General features: G+C 41.0%; 1 protein-coding gene across 5 annotated transcripts in view; it reads left to right on the forward strand.

Annotated features, from left to right (window-relative positions):
- Nucleotides 1–21,837, forward strand: part of pdlim7 (PDZ and LIM domain 7) — a 51,648-nt gene that overhangs the window by 1,477 nt on the left and 28,334 nt on the right. For 4 of the 5 annotated variants that reach the window (XM_088604635.1, XM_088604632.1, XM_088604637.1 and 1 more), the window contains exons 2-3: nt 6,103–6,201; nt 19,522–19,673. In XM_088604635.1, coding sequence (XP_088460761.1) covers nt 6,106–6,201; nt 19,522–19,673 — 248 coding nt within the window. In that variant the 5' untranslated portion in view covers nt 6,103–6,105. Of the gene's footprint in view, nt 1–4,040; nt 4,196–6,102; nt 6,202–19,521; nt 19,674–21,837 lie in introns of those variants that run through there. The other variant, XM_088604633.1, reaches the window with a different exon arrangement.

Below are 21,837 nucleotides of genomic sequence, written 5' to 3' on the forward strand. Positions count from 1 at the left end.
TGAAATAGATCTTGGTATATGCAGGTATGCTAACCTTCTGTTATGATTTTGGTCATTTATCCGCCTCACAGTTTTATCCAGATTCTTTAACGTACCCATTTATACAGTGAGGTATTTTACTGGTGTAATTTGAGGGGTGTACTTTGCTGAAGTTTACTTTATAAGTAGTACAGTAGTGCCTCATCTAGCCTTGAAATCTATATACATTATATTGCTGTAAACACAGAGCATCAACCTCTACTCCATACAGCTGCCTGTACAGTTTTCATTTGTAATTTGAGGTTTTTTTTATTATATCCTAAAAATGTAGAATTTATTCTTGGATATATGGGAGGTCCGTTCTACCTCGTAAACATCACTGAATGCCTTGTCCTCAGTGGTCAAAGCTCTTCTCACATTTTGCTTCTACATTACTGAGGTTAAGTGAAAATCAATGAGTTTCCCTGAGCCCGACAGCTTATCAGATCTCTGTAACATGGTCAAGAAACACTACAGGGCTGCATTCCAATAGTGTATTTTACAAACCTTCACTCTCCTGACCTACCCTCGCTCACAGTTTTCTGAGTTTGACACATACGAGGAAAGGTTTTCATGGTTTAACACACTAGCATAGTGACTGCAGAAGTGTGGCAGAAAAGTCGGCTGGAGTTGCGGTGAGTATTGTAGGTTTTAAGGCTCGCTACAGAATTTCTCTTGTGTAGAGGGCAGTTCCAATGAGTTTTTGATCTGGACCATGTACTGTGTTGTGGGTGTCTGTGCATGTTGGTGTTCAGCTGGTGGTACTCTTGACATTAGTTGCACCATTCTGTAGTGAGAAGACGAAAATTGCTTTTCATATAACGGCTTACTGCTTATAAAAATATAAGATGTAATTGTGCTAAATCCTTGGATGTCTTTTTTTTTTTTTGTCTGACCTTTATGAAGCCTTTGTTGAAAGAGGGTTTTGCCATGTGATATATATATATACATACTACTGTGGAATTAGCCATTTATATTTGAAAGGAATTGTGTACATTGGACTGTGTTATTTGACACTCATGCTAGGAATGTTGCAGGGTATTGTTCTTCCATCTGCATAACATTGATCAGTTAAGACCCTTGTTCTACACGTCTGATGCTGAAATATTGAAACTCGCCTTTATTTGATCAGACTACCGTAATTCCTTAAATATGGGGATGTTTGTATGATATTCTCAAAGGGCTCGTTATATCCAGAACTTTGTGGCTTGTCTGCTTTTTGAAAGTATTCTACTGTACGTCAATGCTAACTCCTGTCCCCTGTGAATTGAACTTGCTGCAGTCTGCTGATTTGGGCTTTGCCAACGTATTCTAATGAAGATCAGGATCAACACAAAGGCTAACTTGAGTCTTTTTCTTGTGTAGTATCACATCTGTGTGAAGTTTCAAATGCAAATTTATATGTACATTTTGCAGGATCAAGTAATTGAAGAAAACGGGGTCAGAGAGCAGTCCTAGTTTTTCAAGGAACGTTGCAAATCTCAAGCACAACCTCTTGAATGTTCGGCTGTATATCAGTTGAATTTGTAGGGATAATAGGAGCTGTTTTAAGGAGGCACATGCTAATGAAATCAATTTATATATTAATTTCCTAAATACTTAGTCGGAGATTGTCTGGGACCTTTAAGAAAACTTTGTAAGCACATTCTGGGTTCAGCTTCAGAACACAATCAGCCAGGCAAGAAAACCAGGACAGAAAATCTCTTTTTGCAAACAAGAGCCATAGAAACAAATGGGTTTCTCACAACACCGGTGTGAGGATGAAGGGGATGTCATGCCAATGGATTAGACACTGCTGTAAGAATGTTCACTGGTGGACTAAGTAATATTGGTTTGGTTACTGAGAGATGCAACAAACAATGAAGGAAGACCACCTGCAAGATGATGTCTTAAACTGTAACTTTGCAGAAAAGAGAGGAAAACCTAGAAGACTTACCTGAGAATCCTGCAGAAACTATTGGGAAGAATTGCTAAAAGTTAATAATATGCTGTTTAAATATTTAATTAACAACGGGGTCTTGTTGTCGGTGTAAAAATGTCTAGTGGGATTGATGTTTCTAGTATTTGTCTTGTGTAATGGCTAATAAGTGTCTTTATCTGAAAACATGAGATGCAAAACCTTTTGTGAATAAGGTAATTCACCTATCTTGGAGACAAAGCAAAACGGACTGACATAATTGTATTTCTTTGTCAGGCCAGAGGGACGCTGGTAGTTCACTAGGTTTGTTTTGCTCTTGGATGTTCATTAAACTTGAAAGACGCTAAGTGTGAAAGTCACAACGATGTCTTATTTTTGTTGAACTGAATGTCACGCTTCATAATGAGCGTAAGAAGGTAGAATAAGTTCATAATAAGGTAGAATACAGTGAAAATAAGATTTAAAGTATTGGGGTTAGGCATGCTTAGTGCTAAACTCTAAATGTAAGTGTACCATCTCAAAGTCTTTTAATAGGTATCTAATGGAGGAATTTTATTTAAACGAACAGCAACTCCCAGTTAAACTGTGATTTTTCATTTCACAGTTCAGTACATCTTGTCCTAGCTTAAAGCATAAGCACTCCTAAAAAAAAACTATTTGAAAGTTTTGTCTGTAGTGTGATTTCATTATTCCGTGTTTCCAGAGGTCCTTGACTGGTTGCAGCAATTTGGTTTAAATGCACTCTATTCTGTGACAGTGATTGGTTTCGTTAAAAGGTTTCCAAAGAATAAACTGCAGTCTGCAAGCTCAGAAGACCTGCACAGTAAAGGACATGGGGAAAAACAGGAAATAATTTGGTGGAATAACTTGCAGAATGCGATGGTTTGGCACTTCAAAGTGCATTGTGGTTATTCAGAGAGATTTGTATACAGTTGTAGAGAATCTGTTTCCTCTCTTTTTCCTGAGTAATATACTTGTGGGACCTCTCTGTAATAAAAAATAACAAAACTAAGGAGGGCAGCACAGCTATAGATGTCGTTAATGTATTGAAAGCAAGCCACACTACAGATCACACCAATTGGAATACTGTTTGGTGCTTTCAAAATATCAACGACATCCTGCCCTTTGTCGCAGGGGAACACTAGCACCAGAATAAATCCTTAGAGTGAAGTTCCCCCATAAATGCATCTTTTTAAATGCGCTGTAGCAGTTGGTGCAGTGTTCTTCTCTAGTCCCAGGTATCCAAAAACTGTTCACTATTTTAATGTAGCCTTAAATATAGGAAAAATCGGTTTAATTTTGGTTTGAGCAGAATAACTACAATGTCTAATGTGTAGAAGAAAACCAAAACTCATTTAACCGTCTTGCAAGAAGCTCAAGCTTAGTGGAATTGGGTTTTCTGTTTCTGGTAAAAACTGAAACCGGTAGCTGAGAGCCAGTTGTCTCCTGTATTCTTACTACCCTCTTCTCAACTCTTTGACTTTTACAATCAAATTTTCTTTTTTTTTTTTCAGGAACAGCTGCTAGCTGTTCAGTCCCCTCCTTGCTTCTAGTTGGAAACTGAAGCCTCTCAGAATATCCACCAAATTCGAATTATTTTAACATATAGGTCATTAAAAACAGGTACCCTTTTTTAGGCATCCTTGTAGGAGACGTACAAAGATGTTGAAGTTTCTGTTTTCAAACCGGTCGGACTGAGAGGCTTTTATCAGCAGAAAATCTTCAAACGGGCTTTTGTACCTGACAATTAATTTGAGTGGCTCAGCTGGGCAAACTGACCAGTGAGAAGGGTCAGTGCTCCTGTCAAGGAGTCACGGAGGCTTCTCATTGCCAATGCTGAGCTTAGTCAATAAAGATTTTGATTTGGACAAAGAGTGCCCATTTAAAGTTATTGGGTTCTGCTGCAGAAATAAAAGACAGTCTCTTTAAAGCTCTTAAATACTACCTCCCACCCCCCCTTAATTGCTAGCTCTGTTACATTATGTCTGAATGCATGTGATGGTTGCAGAAAAGAATGTTGACTTGTCTCCCCCCCCCCCCCCCCTTTTGATTGTCTCTTCCAGCAACTATTGGTTAGAATATGTGAGCTAAGAGCCAGGAAATCAGGGTGGCTGACGTTCTCTCTGAGCTGTGACTCACTGGGGTGTTGGGCTGAAATAGTTCGGTGTAGTTTTACATTCCTTATATAGCCTCTGAGCAGCGTGAGGAGAGAGCAGGAGAGCCTTTGCCGGGACAGGAGAAGGGAAAAGACTAACAGCGGTAAGAAAATGAGATTCCTTGAGTCCTACTTTCCTTTGAGTTTCAGAGACTCGGGTTTCAGGGTAGACCCTGAAGACGTCGCACAGAGGAAAGTATTGAAGGCTGTTTTTGTGGACATCGATGGCTGTTTGTTTGGCAAACTAGGATCGTAATTGGTGTAAAGGATCATCCTATGCATTTCAAAAATTGACCTTGCCCTTTAGAGCCACAGGAGACTTGTGTGAAAATACCGTTTGCTGATTTCATTGTAAACCGGCAGTGGCATGCTTCATTTACATTCAGTTATCCGGGGAATGTAAAGACGTTTGTGCATTTGTTTTTTTGCACTTTCTTCAGGTGTCTATTCTGGTAACTGTATATACAGCATTGCTGTGGCAATACTGATGTTCTCTGGGGACACTTATTGCAAGGCTCATTATGGTGGTTGAAAGAAAGATGACAGCTTAGCTGTGATATATATATATATTGAAGGAATTCCCTGCCTGTCCTGTTCTGTCAGTCGTGAGTTGAGAGGAATTTATTGACCTCTCTGCAGAGCTCTTCCACTATCCTTCTGATTTTCACGTTGTAGCTTTGCAGTGGCACAAAAGTAACATGGGGGGGGGGAGGAAGATTGATTATTGCAAATCTTCAAATGAAGGGATAGATGAACTAACTACAGATGAAGGGATAGTGACAGTGTGCTAAAGGACACACACATGGCTGTTTCATGTAAACTGTGTTTCATACTGTACTTCAGCCCATATTGTCTCTTGGCCTTTTTTTGTTGTTGTTGTTTTTTTCTGAAAGAAGAACATTTATTTACTGACCAATAAATCAGATTTTAAGTAGTAGATTGCGGATTTGCTCACAGCACACAGCTCCTTGTCTGTGAAACCTCTAAACATTGTTTTTTCCCCATAATGAATAACAATGCTGTGTTTAGGACAACAAAGTAATAAATGTAGGGTGCGATCTTTTCCTATTTTTTTAAACTTATTCTGTCTGCTGTCTCCATATCAAGATCTCAGCATGGTGCTCTCCTTCGTTAAAATCTGATCAGTATATATCTTAGTGGGGAAAGAGAAATCGAAGATTATGCAGGCAAGTTAAAATATTTTTGTGATGCTGGGTTTCTTTTATAGAGCTTGATGCTTTAATGAAAGGCACAGGCATCAGTATTCCACTGGTGGTTGAAGTGTAGGAAGTCCATGTGGTGCATTTCAGCGCTGTCATTATTATCTAATCAAAAGCCAACACCACAATGTTAAGAACCAGGAGTGTGAAGCCCAGCCAGTCAGTCCCCGTTCCCCCCCTCTCTTCCACCTTGATCCAACAGGAAGTCTCCGAGTGCTTTTGTTTCAAAGATGTTTCCTGAACACACTGGAGAGCCTAATCAGTCATCAACAGGGTGTTAGTGAAACTAGCTCAGGCATCGTATACTGTGCGTTTAAACTAAAAGGCAACATTTTTAGTTAAACTGCTTCTCTTTGTACATGTAATGCAGACTTTCCTTGCATTTATAAGAATCTGATAGGGATGAGCAGATCTCTTCATCTGACCGTGAACTTGCATGAAAGACTATACTTCATGTGTGTTTTACAGGGCAGTACGTGAATACAGATGTAAATAAAGTATAATAATTTAATTGATAGTGGGTTGTCCGTTGGGAAATTGTGATGAATCCCATGGTCAGTGCAATTACTGTGAATCGGTTCCGTTTTTACAAACTCGGTAAAGAGTGCTGGACTCCTCCAGATGCAGTAACAAATATAAAACTAGTGCCATTGTCAGCAACTGATCTATTTTTGTTTGTAAAGTGGAGTCTCCAGGGCTGACTGGCTGTTCATCACTGCTTAAAAGATGCATGTGCATTGATTATTCTTGGACACAGCACATGTATAATTTTTTGTTCTTTTCCTGTCCAGGCCATGAATACATACACCGTGACACTTAAGGGGCCAGCTCCCTGGGGGTTCAGACTGCAGGGAGGGAAGGACTTCAGCATGCCCCTCACAGTCTCCAGGGTAAGAGCTTGTTTTCTGGCTTTCTCTCGCATGCCTGGGCCCTAAATCCTGGTGGAGTGTAAAAGTTGCTCTTGCATCCACATAAGTGCACCTGGTGAAAGTCTGATTGAAGTTGAGCCACTTGCATACCTACCCAGCACAGGAAATTCCTGTGAAGCCCACACAGCACAAGCCCTGGTGCAGCGTGTGTAAAGCTTATTAGAGCTCCTCAAGCAAATAAGAGGGATGGTTTCATTTAAGTGGGGTAGCAAAGACTGCATTATTCTGGTATGTGTGCATAAGCAGAGTGCTGCAAGGCATATAGTCCATGGGCATCGCCTGTCCATGGCAATGACGCTTTGCTCTGCAAGCAACAGGTTTTGTTTGTAAGCACTGCTGTTGCTTTCGGGACTGACTGCAGGGGGCCATTTCTGAAAATGGCCTGGGTATCTGCGCCGGGACATTTTACTGCGTGATAACGTATCCGCATGCGTTGCATTATGGGTGGGAGGTGTTGAGCCCAGTGGTTTCCAGCTGTTCTGTCGAAGTGCAGCCAGCTGATTACTGGCACTAGACGCGTGAGGAGCTGCGTTTCATGTGTAGTAGTCGGTCAGGCTTTGATGCCTAGAGGCTTGGAGACCTGTGGGGAAAGTGTTGAGTACCATGCCCTTATTATTGGATCAACGACGAGCTATGAATACAGAAAATAAATATGGGGGAGCTTTTTTTCCCTAATGGATTGAAACCCCTTCACATGTTTATATTCTTGCCTGTTGTATGTAGAGGCAAAAGTTAGGAAATGTCAGCTTCAGTTTGATTTCCAAGTCCTTTTTTTAATAAAGGAACAGATTGATGGCCGTGAGAACAATTGTTTTTTAATTTATAACACAAATAAATTGCAAAATCAAACGACATTAAGACACGATTTTTACTCGCCCTCTCCAATTTCTAAATCCCTGTGGATTATAGTAATCCAGGATGTAGCCTGTCTTCGAGATTTTAGTTCATGGAAGAATTTCCTGCGTGTTTTTTTTAAGCTTTTTTTTTTCCTTGATTTTAGTGAATGTGTGCATGTCTGTATGTGTTCTGACACTGGATGTGTTTCTAATTTATTGAAGAGGGCATACTTTCTGGTATTCACTGAGAATTCAGTCTTGTCAAGGCTGAGTTGGACTCTTGAATACACTAGTCAGTTACGACATCCATTTTAGGTAATAAGTGATCTGGTATCCATTCAAAGGTTGAGCTCCATTCAAGTCCTTTTGGATAGTTTACAAGGCAATTAAAAGGCCTTCCAAAACATGGAGGTCATGCAAAGCAAATAAATAGTTGCTCTGCGTCTGGTGACCTGTTTGTACAATGATAATAACCATAGCAACTTTGTTTTTCTCCAGTTCTACCTGGAGCTCACTGGAATTTAGACTGGACTGTATTTAGTTCATTATTGCATGAGTGTGTTGGAGTCTATCTAGAGACCCCGCTGAGAGCTGTGAGGCCAGTTGGGAGGACTTGTGCCCTCAACCTGGATTAAGCCGTTTCCATGACTACTGTATCCACTGGATGGGGGAGGCATGTTTCAGATTTTGAGGTAGAGCGTTTAGAGACTTCCCCCAGCCTTCCAGATTCAAATGGTCATTTATATCGACTTTTTTTTTCTTGGTTTTTACAGAATAAAAAAAAAGTCTGACAAAAAGACTAATGGTATCCATTCGAATTCCCAGTTGTCTCTTCTCAAAATCGCACGTTTCTGGAGAAGCCTGTCGCTGCTTGACACCAGACGCTGAAAAACAACTTGATCAGCACTGCCTCTCCCTTCTCTAGAGCTTATGATTTCATTCTTTTTTTTCTGCGAATTGTCTCCCAAGACAGGCTTCCCCACAAAAGGAAATGCTGCGATTCATTTTGCTCAAGAACTCCGTGTTCTGCTCTGCTTATAGGTCAAATAATTGTAGTGCAAGCAATTGCAGCTGTACGTACGGCCCTGAGTGCCTTCAGCTCTCCTCCTGCCCTTCTCTCTCCCTTTGCCTTGTATTTCCAGCCCTTATTTGTACCGTATTGCTTTCTGTATACAAGGGTCCAGCATCCCAGCTAACTGTTGCCAGTGGGCAGGCATTCAGCAGTGCTGTGCGTTAATAAATCTTCAAAACCCGGAGTCGTTTATCGTTGTCTCAATTCTTTTGAAAACGGAGGCCTGTTCTGTAAATATTATGACGTGGTTTATCTTTGTCAAGGTCTGCGGTCCTCCCTCAATTCCTGACATTACTGTAAATACTCGCTCCCCAGTCCTCCCCTGCACTGTTGCACACCGGGAAAGTCTGTCCTTCCGTAGTCGTTTTGGTTTAGAAACGCTTAAGCTCTCCAACCGCAGTCTCGAATTCCACTCTGCTGTAAAGTCAGATCGATTGTCTAGCAGTAATAGGAATACCATGCACTGCTCTAAAGGAAAGGCTGCACTTCAATCGCCTTGCCCTGCCATCTTGGACAGGTTAAGAGCTTGAGCAACGTTTCCGTCCTTATTTTAATAACTCAAAAGCATGGAGATCTTGTGGGGGGGTTTCAGTGTGGTTTTTGTTTTTAATTTTGAACATAGAAATAAAAGTGGAAAGAAAGATCCCCCCTCCCCCCCCACTATCATGGGGAAGAGCCTATAATTTTGGCAAAAGTGTTTACTTAAGAAAGGGCATTGAAAACAGATGTGTTGTCGGTGAGATGGCAAGACGAGGCTTGAGCCCTGCATATTTATTGTTGGTAGGAATTTGATTTCAGCCTCCACGGGCCTTGCGCCTCTCTGGATGGGGGTGCGCGAAGGCGTGTGTTAGCAGGTGGGGGAGTGGAAGGGGACCCTCAGGCCGCTATGCTGAGATCACCTCGCAGCACAGTGTTAAAAATAAATTCTCCACTGCTGGGCTTGAGTTACAGCATTATGAAGTAAGAAGCTGCTGTTTGTTTCTGGTTCTTTTGGAATGCTGGTACATTTTTCGAGGTCTTTGTAATGTGACCATGTGCCCGCTGCTTTATTTGGAGTGTTCAATTTTCACGAGAGAAGTTCGTCCAAGAACAGCAGAGAGCACTCACATTTTAGGACATGGCTGGCCCAGAGCCAAATAAAACTGCACAAGAGAAGTCCATTCTTTCTGCAGTTCTAATCCATTAATCTGAACTGGAGTACAAACGTCTCTGCCCAAGGGCCTGAGCTAGTGACGCATAGCTGAGAAATGCAAATTGAGTGTGCTGCAACATTCTGGGTGTCCCCTCCCAGTTACAGTGCACCCCACCTGACAGAACCTGACAGCAGTGTAGCACTGTAATTGCCAGATCAATCCTTTTCCCACCTTTCTTCCTTTGTAATGTGGTTTTGTAACTAAATGTCAGCTGAGCACTAAGAAGAGCCCGCAGTCCTTTGTGACTTCTGGAAGGGACACATTTTTTTGTGGAGCACAAGCAGCTTCTAACCGGAGCAATGTAGTGTTAAAAAAAAAAGGAGGTTTGAGGATCCTAAAACCCTGGTATTATGACCTCTTCATCGCAGTCATATAGTTCCTGGACTTTCAAAACTAAATTAATCTGTTGACACACTTTTAATACTGCCTCAGCCCTCCAGTATCACCTATTTCCTTTGTATTCATTTGTCTTTGTACTGGTGGGTGATCGCATCGTCTTCATTCTTTTTCTTATTTGCAGTACTGTATGAGGTTGCAGGACCTGATTCTGCCTGGGCTCAAATGGGGTTTTTCCTCTGCCCACTAGGGGGTGTTAAAGGGCTTAGAGTTAATATCCTGACACTGACATTCATGACCTATTTTTGATTCGGGTTTGAGCTGTTGCCATTCTCTCCAAGCCATGTTTCTCTGCTTAGTTGAGTTTGTGGTCGCTCTTCAGAGGTTGGCATTGCACACTTTGAATCCATAATCTCTTCTCTTTTTTTGGTGCAGCATCCTAAAAAGACCTTTCACATTTATTAAATCAGCAGATGCTTTGATCCAAAGTGACTTGGTGTCATCATCTCGTCAAGATGCAAAGGGTGCATATAACCGTAACATAAAACCACAAAAAACTGTAAACAAAGTAAAGTTTAAATGAAGTGCTGAGGAGTTCAGTGCGTCTTGGCCTGCAAGCAGTAGTAATGCAAGAACATAAGTAATGGGTCTCTGGGTTAAGTATTCTAAAGATATGAGTGTTTGAAGAATAGTCTAATGGCACATGCAGTAGTCCAGCTTGAGGTGACTGGATGAGGAGCTGGGTTGTGTTAGGATTGAGGTATGGGCAGAACATTACAGATATTGCAAATCAGCAGATGAGAGCTACCACAGGTGAATTGATCAGAACTGCATGGCCACAAAGCCGTAATGCTGCATGCTTGCAGGGAGATGAGTTAATCCAGTTTTGAAAGCGCACTGCTCAGACCTGATGGGTGGAAGTAAGCTCCATTTACTATTTCAGTGCATTTCCCCACCACCCCACATCTTAATGCAGGTTCCTATGTGATGCATGGTTCCACTATAGAGCTTAAAAGGCAAGAAGCAGATTGCTAGGGTAACAATGCCAGGTAAGGTGCCTGTAAACAGGTCTCGACAACTCGAGCTTTTATTCCCAGTTGGAAAAGCTGGTTTTGAAGTATTTGAAACCGTTCCTATGTAAAACGGTGACCTTTTACGATACACTTTTACGGCACTTCTAATTCGCCCAGTTGGGTTGTTCCTCATGGTAAACCACTGCTGTAGGAGGGGAAGTCAATTTTAATGTGAGCTAGTTGTGGTCAATTGTATATTCCTCAAAAAGGAAGAAGCGCACACTTAAAGCAAAGGTGAAGTATAGTTCATGGAAGATTTCCCATTACTTTAAAAGTTCAGGCTTCCAATATGAAATCTTTTTTCACTAGGAGATTTGTACATTCCAATCTGGAAACATCATAGGGAGAACTATTCAAATAGTGTTTCATATGACACTGCAGTGTATGATATTCGTACTGATATTTACTTCTTTTAGAGAAACTTTGTAATTGAGATTAAATTGCTTATAAAATATACAGTATAAAGGTTTTTCATTTTTTTTATGATGTATTTAAAATGTTGTAAAAACCCCTAAAAGAAGAGCTTGGTTTTTCTTGGTCTCGCCATGTTTATTGGAGTGGTATTGTAGGTGTGAATTAAAAGCATTTCACCTGGCTTCAAGACTTTCCCGATGATCACCTTCCCTACGATGTACAGTCTCGTAGACTCTGGAGATGTCTCCACCTGATAGGCCCCTATAGAGAGTCAGTGTTTTCTGATTGCGACCTGTGAATAAATGTGTGCGTGCCTCTGCATGTCTGGACAGTCCCTTGTCCCTTAATCTTTTCAGCAGGCCTTCCTCAGATTCCTGAAGTACCTGCACCATCTCAAAATTCTCACTTATTTACTGATCATTAACCTCGATGGTGAGCCTCATTTGCCTATTTACAGTAGATTCCAGCAGCTCAAAGAAGCCAGATGTCATTTTTTATACGCATAGTACGTATGACTCTGTCAAAGTAAAAAAAAAAACGTCATGCATTCTGCTGCTCTAGATGATATCTGGGTGATTGCTACTACGATTGTGTGCTTAACATTACTTTGTAAATTAAAATATAATTCCAAATTTGCCTTGTATTTGTGCCCTTTCGTAAAATTGTAATCTTTCTGATTTGCATGCCTTGTGACTCTGGATATCCTTTCTCGTTTCCTCACTGTCACTGTGAGTTTATCTAGGGTCAGGCGTTGTAGTGTTTTTTTTGGCACGGTTGCAGGTGATTCACGCTGTAGAAGAACAATCGATCTGAGATGAGCACGGCGGTGATGTGCCTCTGCACACCTGTTTCTGTGCAGGAGTATTACTAAACTCCTGGGGCCACAGTCTGTTGCGTAATAAGCTGTCTGTGATGTAGGTGTTCTCGTCTGTTACCCGTCTCTTACACAGCTTACACAATGCATCACCTGAAAGTGTCACACTCCCAGAATAAGTAGGCAATTGGTATGAATCTTAGTTTCAGTACTTGGAAACAGACCAGCCCCCTTTTTTGAAAATGTTGTAATCACTGAAGACTGTCATTCTTCCAGTATCCTATTAATTGCTGCTTATTTATGACTGTGCTTTGCTGGAAAATCTTTTGGACATTTCTAAAGTCATATGTCTTGTCAGTCAATGACATTTTGGTTTCAATGTGGGGTCTTCACGCACTGAGCAGCCCTAATAGAAGTTTAATGTGCCATTTTCTCTTGAATGGTCCTGGGATTATGTGCAGGCCACTTGCCAATTTAGCCAGAAAAGACTGCACCTGTTAACATGTTTATTTGCAAACCTTCTGCCGTGCCTGCAGTGACGCGCCTGCAAGGTTATATTACCAGGGCCCTGTATCAGTAATCCAGTGTGTAATGCCCTTCCCCCCCGGAGGGGTACATGTTGCATTGGCTGAAGAGGAAAGTGAGGCTCCCAAAGCCCTTTCCTGATGGCCAGAATACGTCTTTGAACTGTAAATGCTCAATGTTGTGTAGTGACCTCCAGGGCACCATCTGGGTGGTCTTCCAGTTTAGGGATCATTCCTTCCATATTAGGTGGCAGAAGGCCAAGGCTTATTAAATAGAAGGAGAGAGCGATGGGGACCAGTGGCAGGAGAAATAAAGGTCAGATTTGTGAAGAAATTTTAACAAGCAGAAAAAGAACTAGACCAGCCTTTGAACACCCTTGTTAAAAACACCAGAATTTCCCAAGTTGAACTTATTTAATTGTATACTTATAATAAACTTTATTTTATATTATTTTATACACTCCCTTGTGCACATTGGGAGTGTACACCATTAAAAGCTTATTAATTATAGACGGTGTTTGTTTCAAGTACACTGTTATTCACATTGTTTTGAGCATGCTTTTTTATTTCTTTTCTGGAGCGATTGCCTTTGAAAACTTCCGAGATTTGTCAGTGTTGCCAGCATATCTCTTGTCAATGACTTTTGTAGTTGATATTTTGTTCATAGCTGTTTATTGGTCATTTCTGTTCTATTACAATCATGCTGTCCTACTCTGTTATTGGTTATTTTCCAGCCTATTGATATGATGATATGGTGTGTCATTTTCTGCCCCTCTTTTTTTATTGGTGATCTAGAGCTATAGAGTTATTTCCATCTCCCTGGAACCCTGACCTCAGCAATTCAGTGCCACAGACCCGAGTGACGGAACAGCTGTGAGGCGGCAGAGAGCCAGTCCCACATGTGTTCATGTCCTTCACTCTGGGAGAGAAAACCCTACAGCCTTTTCTCTATCTGACAACAAGGTCTGAACCGCGGTAATAGGGTGTCTGTAACACATTGCTATTCATCTAAAAAAAAAAAAGCTTTTTCTTGAGGTTCCTCTTGGAATAGGGTGGAGATTGAAATTAAACATCTTCAAAGATTTGGGATGCCCCCTCTCTCCCTCCCCCTTGTTGGTTTAACTGTACCCACTGTTACTCTGCCACTGTAAACGTGATGAGAAAGTGATGGAAGTCAAACTACAGGTTTCTCTGGTACACCATGGAGACAAGACGAGATGTGAAGAGCATACAGGCAGCACACTTCTAGGTTTTGGGTGCACCATTTGGTGTTTAATATCTGCTGTAATGGAAGACTAGAGCTGAAATCCTCTGTTATTTATCTCCTTAAGTTAGTTGGCAGCTATTTTCTCATTTAAAACTGCACTCCGTGTATATTCAATAAGACGTTTAGGTCAAATATGCATGTCCATCAGCCCAGTTGCTTACTAATTCACTGGAATTTTGGGAAGCAGACTGTGATTCATCTGACCAGATATGGCTTCTGTTGCTTTGATAGGCTGGCATAACCAGTTAGGAATGCATTAATGTATTCAACTACGGTGGCTCGCGATCAATCAGTTTAATGGTAATGAGAGTAGAATTCAGCTTGCAGCATTTGGTTTCGGTTGTACAACACATTATAAAAGTACAACACAAGATGCAGCTGTACTGTGGCTCCTAGGTTAAAATAAGCCTGTTACGGTTACATCACTCCTCCCCGGGAGGAATGTTCAAAGTCTTTGAGGAGGGGGTTTGATGTTTATTTGAACCGAGTGCCTGAGGTGAGTCTGATCCTTGGGATTGACCGTTTAGACTACGCTGCAAATCCAGGAAATGAAGTGGAGGTAAAATCCCAGTGAAATCCTGAAGAGTATGTCTATTCTGGAGGTTCTTGGCTTTGCGTGAGCTTGGCGCAGTCTAGATAGAAACGCGCTTTATAGACCAGCCTCTCTGGAGCTGGAATCTTTTTTTTTTTAACCAATAAAATCTGCTGAAAGTATGGAAATAAAGCAGGCTTGCTTTAGGTTAACATTCTGGCTCTAGAGAGTATATTTAGGGCCTGTATATTGCACAATGTTCATGTTATATTCAAATGCTTGTGGGACTCCTAATCTTTAAATAGAGCTACATGGTAAGGCTTAGAAACAGAAGCCTTGTGATCCTATATAGCAGATAAAATAGCCCTACTGTATGTAAAATGCTCCCTTTTTGTTTTCTGCATTCTATTGGTACAAGTTTGTTTATTCCCCACATGATTTAACATAAAAACACTGGAAGTGTCCAGTAGAAAGTGTTACATTAGAATATTATCTTTACATATGTTTAAGTACTGTAGAGAGCTATGGCTGTTAATAACTATTAATGCCATTAATAGAAAAGAAATGCAAAAAGAAACATTTATAAATATTTAGCCCCATACTTAATTTCACTTTACCCTAATGGAAAAAATACAAAAACCCAAATTATGTTCAGTGTCTGTTACGATATCTGGTTTACGAAACTGGAAGTCATTGGTCAAGCATTGGCAAACCTAAACAATCTGTCCATAATCTGAAGGAAAATAAATGAATTGAATCTGCAGCAAGGTGCCTGCAGGAGATACAAGTCATTAGTTCACTCTGCTGCACTGGCCACAGTTAATGTTTTCATCTGCAAGGAAGAAAAGATGATCTGAAGCAAAAATAAATTGAAGAGAAGTCTGCTTCCCTGCACAGCACAGATAAAGGAAACCATCTCTTCGTACAAAATTGTCTGTAGTGTTTTTTTTTTTTACTATTTGTTTGTTTTGTCTGTGTTAGCAGTAGCCAGTAGAACAGTGGTTTTCTTGTCAGTCATTCATTTCGACACATTAAGAAAGAGGAAAAAGCTATTTCAAAACCACCAACTGTAAAAGTGACTTATTACTGAAGGCTGCTGTAAATATCGTGGTCAAAGAAAACAAAGTGCAGTAAAACAACAGGGGCTTAAAATGTCTTGGACAGAAAAGCGGTCTTGCTTTTGGCCTTTTAACTGATGGAAACCAAGCAATTTGCAAAGAAGCAGAATGTGAACTGCCTCCATGCGCTATGTGGTGATAGTTTGAACCTGTTAGAACAGGTTAGTTTCCAATACGTGTTGGAATAACTTCATTGCCTTAATGAAAGCACAATTTTACCTCTCCTTGTCATCCAAGCACAGTGATGCAATTGCTTTACAAAAACAACTAGACGCCAGCTCCGTGTTGTCCTGTCTTTATTGCCAAGGTCAGTTTTTATTTCTTTTCTTTGACCTTCACTAGCTGCTGTGAGTACTGTATCTTGCTGATGAATGAGAACAGCACTGGCGTTTGTTGATTAACCTCTACAGGGTTGGACTCCGGTGGTGCAGGAACAGGATTTGAGGTTCTTGACTTATCCCAGCTCTCACGGCCCCTCCAGGGGTGTGCGGTCCTGGAGCCTTAGTGAGCTCATGTCTGAGGGGAAGTGAAACACCATGCCCCTTTTTGGTTATAAAGCCTGAGGTCACATCAGTGGTTTGCCACAGAACTCTGGAGCTGACATCACCGCATGGTGAGGAGCCTGGATTTCAGAGATTGGGGTGGGAGTGTGACTGCTGCTCAGAGCATTCTCTCCCTCCACCCTCAGCACAGTTTCCACCACTCAGTCTGGCACAGACCCCTGTAGGATTGAACTCTTTTTCTCCAAAATGGTTTAAGAAACTTTAGGGCTATAAAAAAGGGGTAATTGCTTCTTTGATTTTTGCCTTAAGAAGACCAAATTGCTAAGGCACTGTACCCATTTAGCTCTGTAAAACATTGGTCAGCTTCACGTTTTCTTTAATTAAATAAAACACACGTTATAAATTTACTGAGCCCTACATTTTTACTGGAGCCAATGGAGTAAAATACCTTGCTCAAGATGCTTGCCCACGAGATGTGAAACCACAGCCTACCAGTTAAAAGCTCAGAACCTTCACCGCCGTACCGCATTGCAATCTACACACTTACATGTGTACCTTACAATGGTAAAAGGATTAAACAGATCTCTGGAACTGTGTATACGTTACGTCTGATCATTTTTATAGAAAAAGGCTCTCATATTACTAAGCCTGCTACCTTTAGATTAGAGTTTGTGTAGGCGAGTCACACTGAATTGTACATCGTACAATTTTACTAATGTTTCTGGCCCCCAATTGTGCAGATTTTCGTTTCTTAGTAATATATTTCCGATTACTATCTGGATTATATTTCAGCATTACAGAACTGACAGGCTCTCTTTATCTCAGTACATTGAACCAGTCCTGAGGGGCTGTTAATAGTACGACGCACAACTGCACTTATCTGAAAACCACATAGTGGTGTCCAACTGAATTGTTAAGTGTATTATATGATATATAGGTGTATATTTAAGGAATAATTAAATAGAATGTTCTGTTATTTTAAACATGTACATGCATTTTTTTCCAAAGGGTTTTGGCTTTGTTTTCCTGTAAAAAAACATGGCAGATTTATTTGAAGACCGGGCCAGTTTCTCCTTTTTCTAAACCTAAATTAAATATGTAGAAAATTTACATTGTGGATGTCTGGAAGCAAGCCAGGTCTGAAACATATTGATAAGTCAGATGAGTGGATTTACTTTGCATTAATCAAACTCTACGGTTTGCAGACCAGATGCTGGAATACATAGCAGGCTGTTTGAAACTCCAGTGTTTTAAGGATATTGGAGTTTTTGACACATCGGTGGTCTCTCGTGGCTTCCAATGGAAGTTTATTAAACCTTTGTGAGCACGTATTGACATCTTCAGACTGGGGGGGAAGCACAGCCAGGCTCTGTGTTAGTGAAAGACGAAGATTATAATTAACCATCTGGAGTTTTTTTTTTTTTAGATTCAAATAAGTTATCACTTGCCGACTCTGAAGTTTAGGTGAGATGTAATTAAAAAAGACCTCTTTTACTGCTTGTAATATGCTTGGGTGTTTGTACTGTAATAGTCTATGAATTTGTATTTATCAAGTACAACACTTAATACTGTACCAAACATGCGTTTGGCTACTAAGAAGCCATTCATGTTATTATGCCTGACCGTTAAGCTGACCATCCCAGTTGGATTGGAATGGGGTGAGGTGTCAGCAATTCAGGCCTTAACGTTCAGCTCGCTGTGTAAACGGGTAACCCATTCAAAAATGAAAATGATGCATACAGTATCACAAGAAAAGGGATGAAGGTCACTTGTTGCAACAAATGTCAACCAAATAGCTTCTCCTTATTTATTCTCTTTTTATAAATCATGTTTTCATGTTCCATTGTTGCTGTGCATTTTCATTTTCTCCTGAGAGTTTCCCAAAAGCATGTTTTGATTCTCTGATCTGCCTGTCTTAAAAACACCTGGTCTTCCATAATTTTTTTTTTTGCCCTGGTCTGTAGACGGCATGAAAGGTAGTGCACACCAGTGTTGGAAGTGACCTGAGCAGAGGACAGCATTAATGGGGAAATAATGGAACTTATATTTAGCGTCCGCAGCGAGGTACTTTGTCTTCATACACCTGCCAGGGAGCAAACGAATGCCACAGGGCATCTGCCTCGTGCTGGAGAGCAGAAACGACACCAAAAGCAATTTGTTTTCAAAACCACTGACTGGAAAGACATCTCCAAAAACACAGCCAGCAGTAATGGTCTGTTAAAAGATGACACAGAGTTCTGTAAAACCGAGCAATTGTTCAGATTACAGTAACTTGGTCTGGAGGTGGCTGGCTGTCTGGAGGACAGTGGGGAAATGGCATCAGGTGAGCAGTTGGCAATTGTAGAGAGATTATTGAAGCTAATCCAAGCCAAGACATCACTGAATCATATGGATTTAAGTCTGAGGTAAAATGTGAATTAAATGAAGTGATTTATGGGTTCACCATATGCACCACATCCTGCTATATTGAAATGAACAAAGTGGGCCGTCTTGGCCGAATACGTCTGCAAGAGCCGTTTTAGAGAAATGAGGCCATAAGTACAAGTATATCATGCAGTGCTTGATTCAGATATTTAGTGTCTATCCTGTATTCAGAGTTATTTGTGGAAAATTAAAGAATTTTTGGGGAGGCAGTGATACTTTTGCATCCTGTACATGTTAAATTAGGTGGTGGAAAGCCTTTTCAACAGTGGTAAAAATTGCTTGAGGGATAAAATTCAGTAAAGCGAAGCTGGCAAGCTTTTTTCTGTAAGGGCTCCTTCCAGCTCTGTCACTCCTAATAAGCTCTTTCTTATTTTTTATTGTATCAAGTTCTTAATATAAGTTGTGCAATAATTTTGCCGGTTTGACATTCAAACGCTCCCATTCCAGGTCCAGAATGTTATCTGGGTCTTCAAATTTGCCAGTACCTTAAGACTTTTTGAGAAAAGTGAACCTGATTCAGTTAATTGCTGCTACCCATTTTACGGTAGAGTGGGCTGGAGCAATTGTTGTAAAGTATCTGGGCTCTTGGGTGGAATATCAGCAACAGGGATTTTATTCAAAGAGACCTAGAACGCCTGCTATAACGTACCTTGTAAGAACTGGATTGAGAAGCAGCCATCTTAAAGGGGAACTGCAGTCCCAATTTAATTCCGATTTTGTAAAAATTGTGAAAGTACTGTATAGTCACCATGCTGTCACAAACCTCCGGTCTCACTACGGACGAGAGCGAGAGTTTGCATAAATTGATGTGGCCCTTCCTGCTCACTAGTCACTGTAATGACTAATGTAAATATCACCGGATGTTTGGTTGCCTTGTTCTGAATCGGAGAGTGTCACTGTGGAATCTGGAAATTCTGTCCATTTTGTGATTTAAATTGGAGGTTTTACACATTCCTGTGTACATTCTACTTTCGTTGGGGTTGGAAATGCACTCATCGGCGCTGATTCTTTCTAACCCCAAAATATAAAATAGCGTTGCAGTTCCCCTTTAAGCAGGTGCTGGAATTGTCTCCCAGAAGAAAAGTAAACCATCAAGCAGTAAGGGGAGTTGAAACCTGTTGGAAGGGTCCCATGTGCACGCGGGCTCCTCACAAGCTCTTTGTTTTGTTTGACAGCTGACTCCTGGGGGGAAGGCTGCCCAGGCAGGTGTCGGGCCCGGAGACTGGGTGGTTTCCATTGACCACGCCAACGCTGAGGAAATGACCCATGTGGAGGCGCAGAACAAGATCAGAGCTGCTGGGGACACTCTCACGCTTTCTCTGAGCAGGTACTGGACTCAACGGCTTCGTGTCACCCTCCTCTCAACTCTCCTCTCGTCTGACATGCAGGGTCATAAGTCTAAAATCCTTTAGTATAAAAAAAGAGGTTCGAGCTTCTTGGGAGATGGGTACTGCGGACGGGCAGATGGATGAATGGGACTGTAAGTTTGGGGAATTGAATGGTAACATTTCTTTGACTGTCATAACATCACATTTGAGCCAGAAATGAGAAATGTAGAAACTGCTGGGGGTTTAATTTGCTGGCTTTCGTTTTGGCAAGACTAGACATCTATAACAAAAACTATTTGAGGGGGATGGACAGTTATTTCAACTGTCCCATATGGGCTTTGTTAGCAGGCAGGCTCCTGAAGGAAGCCCTTTCTCGGATGAGCGGAGTAGGGAGAAAGGCATGCCCTGTGGTCTAACATGAAAACGTTTGTTACCCCAAATTCTTTGTAATACCTCACTAAGACTCTTTGCCCCCAGTCTTCAAGGTTAAAAATGTGGCCACATGAGATGATTCTAAAGCCTCATTGTCTTTCAGTTCAGAAGTCTGTTAAAAATCCTGCCCTAGTACAACAATATATTGTGGTTTACGATCTTAATAATGAAACAGTAATTTGCATTTGTGTGTAGTGGTGCTTTGGGGACTGTATTATGATCAATGCGGGGCTGACATTTCCAAATCTGGTCCCACCCAGATACTAACTTAAAAACCTGCAACCTCTCCACTATTTAAATGACCTTTTTATCAACCACACTGCATCATCTCCTGTAACTAGAAGCACTTTTTTTATTTTGATTCCATTTGCACCCTGTATGGAGTTCTGTTTTATTCCGTCGGGAAGAGTAAATAAAATGGAATTAAGGGGAGTGGGAAGGTCCCACAATAATATAGAAATAGAGGTGTGTGTGTGTGTGTGTAAATACAAGAAGGGAGAAAATCGATTCAATATAATGGCATTCACTTTGGATTCAATTTTTCTTATTTTTGCTGTTTAGAGAAACTCAAGTTTTACTGAGTTTCCTTTCTTGATCCCTTGACATGTATCCTATTATCCTTGCATACCTGTAAAATTTCCCCCAGTAAATGCCTATATAAATGTTTACTTGCCTGCAAGCTTGTGACAGCCTCGTAGTTTATGAAGGAATTATTTTACAAGTCTGTTTGTATCTTTGACAGCTTTTAAATTTGTACAGCCAGCAGACCTTTATAAAGACAGATGAAAGCAAATACCATGCTGTAGTCAAGGTGGTGCTTCCCTGCCAGCGCAGCTTGAAATATTGATCTTTCCTGATTTGCTTTATGGCGCAGTTTACTTTAAATCTTTCACTTAAAGTATTTATAGAGTTCTGAGTGGTGCATTCTCATGTGGCTGGCTGGAAGAACAACACTGTAGTGCAGTCCTGTTTTCTTGGGATTCAAGAAAAATGTGATGTAATCTGATTGAGTCATAATCCGTCTGAGAGTGTTTTCAATAAGAATTGCGAAATTGACAGGGGTGTCTCGACAATCTCCTTACCTCATTTAGGAGTTTTGATACAGCTCATGCATTGCTAGTGCCGACTCTTTCCATCTTTTGTTGATTCTAATTTACTGATTGTGCTGGACCTGTGGATGAAATGGACATCAGACAGAAGGGATATGGCTAGCAATCGGTGGTATGCCAATTAGTGCAGCTACATCCCTGCTTTAGGGCCCTGGATTCGATCTGAGCCTCAGGCTTCTGTCTGTATGGAGTTTGTTGTGGCTTTTGTGGATAATTTGTACTTTCCTCCCATATCCCAAAGATTTGCCCTGTAGGTTAGACAGTTTGTTTTTAAATTGCTCCAGTCTCTGTTGGTAGAGCATCAAAGGTCCATCTGGTTAGAAAGCAGTTGTGTTCCTGGTCCTGCCTTGGACACTATGCTTCCACTGTAGGCTCCTCCAGATTAACTTAATGAGTGGCTGTCGCCAATAGTGAGTGGATGCAGGTATTATTTTACAGTCCTACAGTCCAGTTTTGGGTAGATTTTGTTTTTTTTTTAGAGATAGAATCTGAAATGCCAGGGAATTAAATACTCACTCACTTCTGGAGCTGTCGATATTCCACTGTAATGATGCATTTAAGCAATTATTGTGTATTTGTAGCTATTCTGATAAGTGGCTTAATGATGGGAAGGTCCATCTCA

This window comes from Lepisosteus platostomus, chromosome 13 (genome assembly GCF_059453375.1).
Source record: "Lepisosteus platostomus isolate fLepPlt1 chromosome 13, fLepPlt1.hap1, whole genome shotgun sequence".
Taxonomy (NCBI): domain Eukaryota; kingdom Metazoa; phylum Chordata; class Actinopteri; order Semionotiformes; family Lepisosteidae; genus Lepisosteus; species Lepisosteus platostomus.